The following is a 13,555-nucleotide window of genomic DNA, read 5'->3' on the forward strand; positions in this document are numbered from 1 at the left end:
CCGTCGGTGTTACACGGTCAGGGTTGTGTTAAGGCTAGGCTAGACGACTAAGGAGATGCGTGAGGGCTAACCTGTGAACCTGAAGGTGTTAATACAGAAGGTGCTCCTGAAATACCTTGTCTCCCACTCCGCTGACACTACACTTGCATTGTTGTTGTGTTGTTCGCCTTTTGCCATTCTGTGCTCTGACACTGGTGAGACAAGTCAATAAAGAAGGCTGCCTCTGGTGTAGGCCAATCAGTTTAAAGGCAATGCATAAATTATTATCAGAGTGTGTTTGTTTGCACGTTTTGTGACAAGTACGTGGTTAATGCATATTTGATGCCTTGAAAAAGGGTATCTATTTGGTGTTTGAATATCTTAATACAACTCGTGTTTAAATTTTTTTTGCCGTGCTTGTTGCTTACTTGTAACCTCCACTCCCCCTACCCCACACCCCCACCCTCCCTGTCTCTCCTCCCTGGCTCCTACCCCCCTTCTCTTGCCTACATGGCCTCTTGTTGCAGCAGCCCCTTTTGCCCACTTCAGCAATTGTTTCTTGCTGTGGTTGTCCCACCTGATGACAGACGCTTGTGTTGCGCCCGAAACGTCGTGATTATGCTTATTTATTTATTTTATACCTACGTGACTTTACCAAAAGAACCAAAGAGTATGGATCCCTGTAGTCACGGAAACTCCAAATCTAGACCGATCATTATTATTTTTCATCACGTGTGACCTCTTGCGACAGATCACGGTGGGGCAGGGGGTGTTGCGACCACAGGGAGGGCGGTGATATTCCTTTGATGGTCGCGGTCCTCACTTCGAACGTCTACCGCCGGCGACTTGCTGCAGGAGTTTGCGCATCGAGACGGGGGCAACTCGTCCACAGAGTAACACCAGTCATGTCTCTTCGAATTGAGCAGCTTGATCACTCGGAGACCGGCCACAGATGCAACAGTGACAACAAAACTGATAAAACACAGCACTAGTAGACTCTCAATTTTGTGCCCCGACTTAAACGTTTCTGGGCCCAAATGTGGTTGAGACCATTAATTATTCCTGAGGCCAGCCTGATCCAGTGCATGACATCAGGCTTACATCATCCATCAGTGGTTGATACAGATCCCAGGGAGAGAAATGACACCACTGCTTTGACAGCATTGCCGTTGATTTTATGCAGGGTGCGTCTGGAGGTCCGGAGCCCAAGTTCTAGACTTTTGTTTTCTGCCATGAAACATTTCGTCCCATTTTTTTTCTCACATTGTTAGATAAATTTTGGACTGGTGTGAATTTTTCAGGCTTCTCAACAAACAAGGCTGCATTATCAGCATAGTCCAAGTCAGGGAAGTAGTGCCGGCCAATCCTGACTGAAAGATCCAGTCGATCGCCCGACAGAAGAGCGCCGGAGCGAGCACGCATCCTTGACATACTCCAAATGCGGACCAAAATCGTGGCGAATGTCCAGACCCGACACGAACCCTTGGGCTTGTGCCTGCATGCAGATCTTTCACAAGGACCAGCAGGATGCCAGGGACCCCTATACCTCTCAAGGCAGACCATAGCCGCCTTCAAAGCAGTGTAAGCAACATGGGGGCGGGGGGAGGGGGTTGCAATTCCTCCGAGGGTCGCAGTCCTCACTTCGAACGTCGACCACCAACTGAAGCAAACGCAACTTGCTGCAGGAATTTACGTATCGAGACAGGGGTGAGATGCGTTCACAGATTGACACCGCATCCATCTCCATTTCAAATGGAGCAGCTGGGTTGCTAGGTGACCGGTCGCATATTCGTAAGGTGACATTTCTAATGAAGTCGAACCATCGGAAGTCAAGAAGGTGCCTTTGATTATCGCATGTGGAAGGATTGCAATACAGTTTGTTAATTTAGTATATGTGTTAATTATGCGGGCAAGGGTCATGTTAGAGTAATATAAAAGCCATGTAAGTACACTGAAAGAACCAAAGAGTAAGTAAGCAAATCATTAATGAACGACAGCTGAGGTACATCCAAGCGGGTAGGAAGCATTGCGATCGGCTGAGGGGGAGAGGAGCGTGGGAGGCGGCAAAAGAGACCCAAGGACAGAGTTGGAAAAGAGAGGAGGGAGATTCGAGGGACCTTCTGGAAGGTTCCACGAGGAATTGGGAAGGTTATGTAGAGGGTGCCATTTTTTTTAGTGCACAATTTTGAGCTGTGCGTTGTCTTGGTGTGGCCTGGGACTGGTTTTGCTCCACTGCAAGTCTCCTTTCACCACTCTCCCATTGACATATTTGTTGCTTCCTCTTAGTGCCTTTCACGCGATGGTCAATTATATAGTGTAGCAGATTGTATAATAATACATAATATAAAAGTGTAATGTTTAATATAATGTATAAGGTAATATATAGTATCGTAATTGTATAGTGAATATACAGCAGTGTGGTATACAGTAGGGTGTGTAGAATAATACATAGTGTAATATTACAATGTATAGTCTAAGGTATAGGGGTGGTGTATAGTAACGCAGTGTATAATTTAATGTTGGGTTTGTCTATGGCAGTATATAGTGCGGGGTATATCCGTGTGATGTAAGAAAAAAGTTTAGCTGGAGGCATATTATATTTTTTGCGACATAGAAGTGTAATGTATGACTTACTGTTAGTATCTCAGCTTATTGGAGAGTATATTGAGTATATTGATGATATTGATGTGGTTTATATTTTCGTTTTTTACGTGGTGGTTTGGCTGCTGCAGCTCCTTACTATTAAAATTTCCCTCCCTTTATTACTGCTAATCCTACTTCCTCCCTTTATGACTGCTAATCCTACATAATACACGAGCATAATATGACTTTGAGACCCCACCACCAGTAGTGACTAATCTCATATCTGCATTTTCCATAAACATGCTAAATTCCTCTGTTGATATGCAAATTCCTTTGTCAAGGCTCCCTCCTCCTCTAACCCAGCTTAAATATACGCTACCAAGCGTGGTGGTGTTCATTCGGACGCTGTCTTTCCGACAGCCCTGTTCTTAATCTGAGGACGGCTGCTTGCGTTGTGGCCGAAACGTCATGAGAATTTTATTTTATTATGTTTTATTTGTATTATTTTATTATTTCCCTTCTACGTGACTTTACCGAAAGAACCAAGAAGATGAGTGGTTGTTTTTGTTGTTGTTTTTGGTGGCCGTGAGTATGAATCTACCCGAGTTCGATTCCCGCTCACGCTCCCCCGACACACACTCTCGGAGAGGAGTCAACCGATGATGATGATGATGGGGGGTGGTGGGGGGTGATGGCGTTCTGCGTGTCTATGGGGGAAGCTTGTGAAGGACGCTGTTGGATAGTGCCAGGCTAAGTGCACGTTGAGGAGGCTACTGGGCAAGTTGAAAGGCAGTCGACCTCCAACGTTGCAACAACGACGCTCACAACAACGAGCGGGGCGCTGGGCCGATACAACGCAGTGAGTTGGCACAGTAGGGGACACAGGTGGTGCATCTGCCGGTCATCTCAGTCAATCGATACCACTTGAATCTGTCACTGAGCTCTTCCTGCACCTAGCCTGGCACAACAGTCAACCCATATAGCACCTGGGTATGTCCTGTTATCTCCTCCTGCACCTAGCCTGGCACAGCAGTCAAACAATATTGCACCCGGGCCTGCCCTGCCAGCAGCGAGCCTTCGACACTTCGGGCGGCCTCAAGGTGCACCTAGCCTGGCACTGGCGCCGTGGTGATGTCAATCGCCAACGGCGGCTGCTATTGTTGTCGTGTTTACACTGCAGACGTTTATTAGCACAGCTGGTCGCGGTAACAGGAGCTGTTTGCTGGCACGCTTTGGGTCTTTTTTTCCATCCTGTTCTTCGGAAGTACAAAATGTACACAAAACGTTAAAAACCACTCCAGCTCACAATCCGCTCGCGTGCATCGGAGACGTTCTGACGCTGCTCGTTTGCACCCCCCCCCCAGGGGTCTTTAAGTGGTCACGCATCTGCCCCACAGCAAACCCCTGGCAACACGAGTTCTAGCCCCGCTCACGGCCACCGCCACCACCACCGCCACCGCCAAACATCGGTGGTGACGATTATCTAAAACGGTGCTGATGGGCCCCCTCCTCTAGGTTGACTCGGCCTCAAATGTGTAAATGTCGCCGCAGGTGTGGGGCTTTGTCGGTCACCCCCCCCACCCACCCCCCACTTCCTTTTGTGCCGTTCCGGCCTCGCGAACAGCTCTTGCCTCAAAGGTCTCTTTGTGCCATATACGGTGAGGGGGGGGGGTCTGGGGAGTGGTGGCACCGCACTACGAACCCCACGGCAGAACGCCCAAGTTAAATTTCCAGCTTGCGACCAAATTATTCATAGTGGCAGCGAATATTTGAACCGGTCCTGGCGCCAGGCTCTCCTCCTACCCGCACCCCAACCTAGGTTGAACTCAGCCTTAAATAATGCGTGGCTGGTGGTGTTGGTGTGTAAACAGTAGGCGGTACAGGTGGTCCATGTGCCAGTCATCTCAGTCTGCCAAACCCATGGCATCTGCTGGGTCTGTCCCGTGACCCTCCTGCCAGCGGAGCCTTCGACGCTTCACGTGGGCCTCTAAGTGCACCTGACCTGGCACAGGCGCGGTGGTGTCGTCACCGTCACTACGTGGCCAATAGCGGGTATGGGGATCGGTCTGTGTAAACAACATTAGCACTCATCTTCTTGGTTCTTTCGGTAAAGTCACGTAGAATGAAAATAATAAAATAATCAAAATAAAATTTAATTTATTATTTCCATTCTACGTGACTTTACCGAAATAACCAAGATGAATCCCTGCAGTCACGAAAGCTTTAAATCGAAACATTAGCACTGTAGTAATAGGTTTTTACCCTTTCAACTGGTACAAAAACTGACACCTTTATACAAGGCATCATGTTTGCAATAACCACAACACAAGCAGTCAAAATGCAAACAAAAAGAAACAACTCTGATGATGATAATGATATGCACTGTCCTTGAAGTTGATTGGTCCACACCCGAGACAGCTTTTCTTAGAGCCTAGTCTCCATTGGTGTTGGACCAGATGGAGTCTGCGTGTCTCTCTCACCTTCGCTTACTTTCCCGTGGTAGGCGTGCGTTTTTCTCAGCGTCCTCCCGTTTCTTTCCCTCCACATTTAGAAAAGGCGCTTCGGGAGGATGTGGATGCAGCGATAAATGTCCACGTGACGACACGCAACTTCGTTGAGCCATCATTTGTGCAAAAAATATCTACATCTCTCCGTGGGGCATTACCTGGTCAAATTTTTTTTTATATATTCCAACACGAGATTTACGGCTTGAGAGTACAGTGCATCATCGACTATCCGGCTTTCAACAATATCATCCGTCGGTTCCGGGCGAGATCCGGCGAAACCGGCAAGACCGCTCCCAAGGCTGTAAACCAGTTTGGCGATCGGCACCATGTCCGTGACAAAAAAAACACGTAAGAAATGTTCTTCTTTGGTTCTTTCGGTAAAGTCACGTATAAAGATAAAATAATAAATTAAATAATTATTATTTTATCTAATAATAAATTAAATAATTATTATTTTATCTTTATACGTGACTTTATCGAAATAACCAAAGAATAATTCCTGCAGTCACGAAAGCTCCAAAATTTAAAACGTAAGAAATGCTTGATTTCAAAGTACCGCAATATCATATTTAAAATATGATATTGCGGTACTTTATACACTACACGCAACTTAATGGAAAATATTGCACGTATATTATGTAAAAAAACAATCCCCCCTATAATAAGGGGAAAATATGCACCGTGCGATCAGGCGATAAGTAGCGTTGTGTGTGTATTATCGGCGCTAGCGATCGTGCAACACATGCAGCTGTTGTGTTAAAACAAGAGCTGAGTAGTCGGTACGTAAAACGTCGCCCCATGATGCAGTGTTCGAGATTGGGGTGATCAGTACGGTACAGAAAAAATTAACCCGTAAAAACAAAGTTTTTAACTATAAATCCTTTATATGCGTGGCGGCTAGAGTCCTCTCGTCCTCTGGCTTGAGATGGCTGCCAGCTATGGGTCAGATGATTGCCTGCCACCATTAAGCAATTGCTAATTAAATATAAAAAAAAATCCTAAAAAGTGTAAAGTTATGGAAAAAATTTTCACGAAAATAAATTGTCACGCACAACGAGTCTGTGTGCAAAATGTCAGCTCGATTGGATCACGGGAAGTGGGTTAAAAAACGACCGAAAGATTTGCACGGTCGTAAGCGCGCAAGCAAGCAAGTGAATATAAGTAACTTTGTATTTTTACACGAGGATATTTTGTTTGTCTTTGCATGGCTATTTATGACAATTTAACATAGTAAACCAATGTAAAAATATGGCAACAAAAACACATTCACAACACCTAAAAAGCACAAACACACATTTCAAAAAAACACAACATGTTGCAAGAAAGTGCAAAAATAAGCTATTATAAATAATGATGATGAGTGATTATCCGGAGTTTTTCAAAATCCGGTGCCGCATAATGGATGATACATCATCTCTGCGTCTATGTATTTATTATGGATGAGGGCAGTGTCATTCCCGGTGTGAATAAGCCTGCGGTACACAACCCCATCTCTCTCCGATAGTCCCCCCCCCCCCCGGGTGCTATTATCTTACCTGTCAACGCATACGGTTTACCCCGTATTCTTGTTAATGGAAATTGAGTTTTCAGGTCCATACGGCGTACAGCCGTTTCAGTACGGGCACAAACACACGTTTTTGTCGATTTGTGTTTCTGCCTTGTGATGGGATTTTCTCGGATGAACGTTGATATTTATAAGGGCACGGGGTGACCAATAGGGACTGAATTGGTCTATAATAAGGTAGGCATTTTTAAGGGGTTGACGGGGATTTGTCTTTCTTATAAGGCCCTACACAGTGCTGTTGGCGAGCGGCGTGCCGTGTGTGCGCTCGCATGTCTCTTTCTCGTTTATTGATTGTGCAGAGGACATCACGACCACTCTGTTACTGTATTTGTGACTTGGAAACAGTCAAACCCGATACTCCTTCCCACGCATCAAAGATTAGCACGGTTGGCTACGTACGGTGCGAGGTAATTTCAGCATACATACGTAGACTCACACAGAGACCGATACATTCACACAGAGACACACAGACTCATACAGATACCCATAGACTCACACAGAGACACACAAACTCATACAGAGACCCATAGACTCACACAGAGACCCATAGACTCACACAGAGACCCATAGACTCACACAGAGACCCATAGACTCACACAGAGACCCATAGACTCACACAGATACCCATAGACTCACACAGAGACACACAGACTCATACAGAGACCCATAGACTCACACAGAGACCCATAGACTCACACAGAGACCCATAGACTCACACAGAGACCCATAGACTCACACAGATACCCACAGACTCACACAGATACCCATAGACTCACACAGATACCCATAGACTCACACAGAGACCCATAGACTCACACAGAGACCCATAGAGACCCATAGACTCACACAGAGACCCATAGACTCACACAGAGACCCACAGACTCACACAGATACCCACAGACTCACACATATATCCATAGACTCACGCAGCAGAGACCCATAGACTCACACAGAGACCCATATACTCACACAGAGACCCATAGACTCACACAGAGACCCATAGACTCACACAGAGACCCATAGACTCGCACAGTGACTCATAGACTCACACAGAGACCCATAGACTCACACAGAGACCCATAGACTCACACAGAGACCCACAGACTCACACAGATACCCATAGACTCACACAGATACCCATAGACTCACACAGAGACCCATAGACTCGCACAGTGACTCATAGACTCACACAGAGACCCATAGACTCACACAGAGACCCATAGACTCACACAGAGACCCACAGACTCACACAGATACCCATAGACTCACACAGATACCCATAGACTCACACAGATACCCATAGACTCACACAGAGACCCATAGAGACCCATAAACTCACACAGAGACCCATAGACTCACACAGATACCCACAGACTCACACAGATATCCATAGACTCACACAGCAGAGACCCATAAACTCACACAGAGACCCATAGACTCACACAGAGACCCATAGACTCACACAGAGACCCATAGACTCACATAGATACCCACAGACTCACTCAGAGACCCATAGACTCGCACAGTGACTCATAGACTCACAGAGACCCATAGACTCACACAGAGACCCATAGACTCACACAGAGACTCATAGACTCACACAGATACCCATAGACTCACACAGAGACCCATAGACTCACACAGAGACCCACAGACTCACACAGATACCCATAGACTCACACAGATACCCATAGACTCACACAGATACCCATAGACTCACACAGAGACCCATAGAGACCCATAAACTCACACAGAGACCCACAGACTCACACAGATACCCACAGACTCACACAGATATCCATAGACTCACACAGCAGAGACCCATAAACTCACACAGAGACCCATAGACTCACACAGAGACCCATAGACTCACACAGAGACCCATAGACTCACATAGATACCCACAGACTCACTCAGAGACCCATAGACTCGCACAGTGACTCATAGACTCACAGAGACCCATAGACTCACACAGAGACCCATAGACTCACACAGAGACTCATAGACTCACACAGATACCCATAGACTCACACAGAGACCCATAGACTCACACAGATACCCATAGACTCACACAGATACCCATAGACATACACAGATACCCATAGACTCACACAGATACCCACAGACTCACAAAGAGACCCACAGTGTGTTGTCCTTCCTCCCGCACCTCCGATTAGCGTGGTTATCTACGTACGGTGCGAAAGAACATGAACACGCACACATCCATAATAGAGGTGTTTTGGGTTAGATCGCGTAAATATTTAAAAACACACATACTCCACGTACCAGGACGCTGCTGACTGCAGTTGCTGGATATCCGACTACCCATCGCTGCACGCTGACCCGTGTGGTGAAGTATGGTGTACCTTAAATATTCGCATTCTACTCTTGTGCTGAGTTTGAGTGCGTCAATTAGGAGAACTCTTGAGTGCCTCTTGAACGCACGAGATATAAACTGTGGTTTGCCCAGGCTGTGTTAAGCTCTAAGGGGCCGTCCATAAATTACGTCACGTGATTTTGGACCATTTCTTACCCCCCCCCCATCGTCACACGGCGTCACAAAAAGTCAGCCCCCCCTCAAACATGACGTCACAAAGCTCTGCCCCCCCCCCCCCCAAATATATAAAACATGCTTCAAATCGCTTGTAGTGCGTATTTAATGTGCCGCTGCACTCTGATGTTGTAGGATAAACATTTATTTAAAAAGTCTATTTTAATTAAGTAGAAAGTGTTGTCTATATTCATTTAAAGTTGCGCATTTTGATGTGATGTCACATTTCTCAACCCCCCCCCCCCTCGTCACACATCGTCACAAATGTCTGACCCCCCCCCCCCCCCTAGGTGCGTGACGTCATTTATGGACGGCCCCTTATAACATGACCTGCTGCGGCTCCGCTAGGAGATGTTAACTACCTCGCCTGCTATACAGGAGGTCGTGGGTTCTATCCGAAACCCTGACGCCGACTGTATGGGTTGGAGTTAGCGGTGTCTCTCTCTCTCTCGCTCCCCGTGGTCACGTGGAGTTTTCTCTGGGGGCCCTGCGGTTTTTTTCCCCTCCACATTTAGAACCAACGTCACGCGTTTACCAGGATAGTACTGTTGCTAGACATGTCCGCATGATGCCGGTTAAGCCACTTCAATTTGAGCTTTCATTTCTGATAGCCAGGTCGTTGCTGAACAAAAGAGCTATACAGATGAAGCGGGCCCTTACGACTGGTTTAGATTTTAAAATTTGACTTAAAACGTTCGTGACTGCAGGAATTCATATTCTTGGTTCTTTCGGTAAAGTCACGTAGATAGAAAATAAATATATATATAAATAATGAAATTACAATTTTTCATTATCATTTACAAATAAAAAGAATACATTGAAAATAATAAAAGCAGAAAAACACGATAAAAATAGTAAAATAAAAAATGTAAAATAATAAAATCCTGAAGACCGCTTGTGTTGCGATCGAAACATCGTGGGGTTTTTTTGCTTTTATTATTTTCAATTTATTTAACATTTTATTTTACTATTTTTTTTATCGTGGATTTTTGCTTGTATTATTTTCAATTCATAATTTTTTCATTATGTTTAATTTTAATTTCATTATCTATTTTTAGTTTTCTATCTCCTTGACTTTATCGAAAGAACCAAGAAAAAAAGTTTAGATCTTTTTTAAAACTCTGTCCAAATCGACCACCACCAAATCCGGCGCAGTGTCCACTCCCGGAGTGATGCGTGACTCTTACCGGAGTTCTCGTGGCGTGGCTCACCATTCATCCGCGCTGCTGCTGCTGTTGTAGTAGTTGTAGTTGTGATAGCTGCAGTTGTTGTTTTTGTCTTAAATCATTGCTGGAGCTTAACTCATTATTCGCATACCCAAAGCACAAGTGGAATCTTATTAAACTCAGCAGCATCAGCAGCAGTGTACTGACTGCGCTCATCCAGAAGAGAGAGAGAGAGCACAACCTACTGTATGTCTATCACGACGCAATGATGCTCAAGGGATCCACAAATACAAAACCCGCAGCAGCAGAACACCCGCGGCGAATATACAAACTCCGCATGCGCCTGATGCGGTTGCTTCTGCGCTGAGACCCCCTCAACGAATGAATGCGTGACACTCGTAGTCGTGTCGTCTCTGCGTCTACATCGTCAGCCGCCGTACGGAAGAAGGAAAATGAGAAGAGGAGGATGAAGAGGATTGTGAGCTTTTGACGCTCGATTTTAGATGAAGCTGCGAGCAGTGCCCCACCACGGATTGATTTGGCCACGGACCAGCAGGCGGAGCGGGCGGGGCTGGCTGACTGACGGAACGAAACTGGGAGATTATTAACAGGTCTCTGCGGGATGGGCTGGTAGGAACGAATAACCAAAGAATATAAACATAATGTATTATTTCTAGATTTGAAGCTTTCGTGACTGCAATGATTCATATTCTTAGGTTTTTTCGGTAAAGTCACGTAGGTAAAAACATTAAAAAGTAAAATAAAATAAAAATAAAAATCACGACGTTTCGGAGGCAACACAAGCTTCCGTCTTCAGGTGGTACCGTTACAGCCACGACAGCTGTATCAAGTAAATGAGAGATTGCAGGAGTTACCACTGCGTTTATATAATGGTTGGAGAAGGTGGTGGGGCAAGGGCCACATACTTATTATTAATATGGTAAGGTGAGGCTTGAGACTAAGAATATTACACTTGTTTAGCCAGGAAAGCCTCACTGAGTGTAAAGGTTTTTGTAGGGTCCTGCTAAGTGTTTGCAGTAGGGGGCGATGTTGCTACACGGACGGACGGACGATATAATCTTTTGTAGGCTGGTTCACTTCGTTCCTACCAATAAAACAAATCCAGCGCCGTCGACGCCTGTTGGTTTATCCTGGAGCAGAGTCTAGAGATAGTGAGTGGACCCCATCCTCCTTCCTTCTAGATTTGAAGCTTTCGTGACTGCAAGGATTCATATTCTTAGGTTTTTTCGGTAAAGTCACGTAGGTAAAAAATTAAAATAAATAAAAGTAAATAAAAAATAAAATAAAATAAAAACTTGATACAGCTATCGTGCTGTGACGGTTCCACCTGAAGACGGAAGCTTGTGTTGCCTCCGAAACGTCGTGATTTTTATTTAATTTTTCTTTTTATTAATTTTAATTTTTTACCTACGTGACTTTACCGAAAAAACCTAAGAATACCCATCCTCCTTCCTCCACCGTTGAGTACTTTTTGACCCCCCCCATTCCTCGCTTCTACCCCCCCCATTCCTCGCCTCTACCCCCCCCCCCCTCCTCATCCAGCCAATGCAGCCTTGCCTGCCGGAGGAGCTCACCGATGTGACTTTGTTCAGCTATTTTAAGGATTTGTGAGCTCCTAACACAATCCAGCCTTGTTAATCCCAGAGAATGCATCGTAGGCAGGCCCAGACCTGAATGTTTCTAAACAGCCAAGATGTTCCTTTAGGGGAGGGTCCATGTTTTGCAAGCATAGAGAAGAGAGTGCATGGCCGTGGCCGAGAAGACCCGAAGCTTTGTGTCAAGCGACAGACCAGGTAACTTCCACAGCGTTACGCAACCAATGCCGCTCGACTAATTTGGAGTGAGATCGATGCTGTCAAACCGCAGACAGTCATGAGCACACCGCTCAGGTATGTAAAACTTTCCACTCTCTGCACAACTGCCCCATCATCAATTGGGAATTGTGGGGGTGGAGTGTTTTATAGCACGAAATACCCAGGCACGCGCTCACACACATAAACCCTCACTCCCAGCGCGATGCCGACTGATGACATCTCGCGAAGGATCGCTCTTCTGAACAAGATAGTTTCGCGTTTTATGTGATTGTTTGTTTTTTATTTCATGGAAGCTCGTTCGTAAGTCCAGGTTGGGTGTTCGTAAGTCGATTACTTCCTTGTACACCTATATACGTTTTATATTCTTGGGTTTTTTTCGGTAAAGTCACGTAGGTAAAAAAAAATACATTTAAATTAATAAAAGTAAAAACATTTTTATTATTATATTATTTTCTTTTCTTTTTCTTTTACTTTTATTAATTTTATTTTTTTACCTACGTGACTTTACTGAAAACACCCAAGAATATGAATCCTTGCAGTCACGAAAGTTTCAAATATAGAAGGAATATATACGCTTTGTTTCAAAATGTAATTGCGACCACAAAACTTGATAATCGAATCGCGGGGGGGGGGGGATCTCGGTTGGCTCTGGCTCAGAGCCATGCGTCGCTCTAACCGATTGCCCCACCCACTCTGGCAATAGCCCCGTCCTCTCCACACCAACTCGTTCGCCGCAGATCTTTGGCCAAAGTCATTACGAGGCTTAACCAAGGGGAACAGTGACCACTTCCTAAACTTGTGAAACCGGGATGGAAGTATCTGGTCACGCTCGCTTTCACAACAATTCTGCAACTTCCTCTAACGAAGGATGCATAGTCAATCTCCATGGCCCCTGCGCAAGGATGACACGCAAATTCGTGGAGCGTTCCATTTCTTGTGTGTGTGTGCGTCGTGTACAGGCAGAGGTAGTGTAGTGGTTAGCGCGCTGCGCTACGAACCCAAGTTTGATTCCCGCTCACGGCCAACACTAGTGATGATAATCTGAACTGGTCCTGGGCCTTCCCTAGGTCGACTCAGCCTCAAATTAGTACCTGATGCGGTGTGTAAACATCGCAACTGGGGAGATAAAGACAGCAGAGCATGGTGCTTGCAACCCACCCCTTCATGTGCCATGCCGGCCTTCATAGGTGCTCGCTAACAACACCTGTCCCAACAGTCTTAAGGCTATATGGGGGATATTTGTATTTGTACAGGCAGATCTCGCCGGACTGCGAGAGTTTTTAAATCCTTTATATTAAGTTCGCTTGCTTGCGTGCTTGCTTGCTTGCGTGCTTGCTTGCTTGCTTACGACCGTGCAAATCTTTCGGTCG

At 45.7% G+C, this 13,555-nt stretch overlaps 1 protein-coding gene across 4 annotated transcripts in view; it reads right to left on the reverse strand.

Moving 5' to 3' along the window:
• The window catches only part of LOC144737961 (uncharacterized), a 41,482-nt gene extending 30,290 nt beyond the window's left edge, over positions 1-11,192 (reverse strand). For 2 of the 4 annotated variants that reach the window (XM_078620872.1, XM_078620874.1), the window contains exon 1: positions 8,920-9,159. In XM_078620872.1, coding sequence (XP_078476998.1) covers positions 8,920-8,962 — 43 coding nt within the window. In that variant the 5' untranslated portion in view covers positions 8,963-9,159. Of the gene's footprint in view, positions 1-8,919; positions 9,160-10,371 lie in introns of those variants that run through there. The other 2 variants (XM_078620873.1, XM_078620870.1) reach the window with 2 other exon arrangements.
• Between the last annotated feature and the right edge of the window lie 2,363 nt (positions 11,193-13,555).

Source organism: Lampetra planeri, chromosome 76, assembly GCF_965212315.1.
Source record: "Lampetra planeri chromosome 76, kcLamPlan1.2.h2, whole genome shotgun sequence".
Classification (NCBI taxonomy): domain Eukaryota; kingdom Metazoa; phylum Chordata; class Hyperoartia; order Petromyzontiformes; family Petromyzontidae; genus Lampetra; species Lampetra planeri.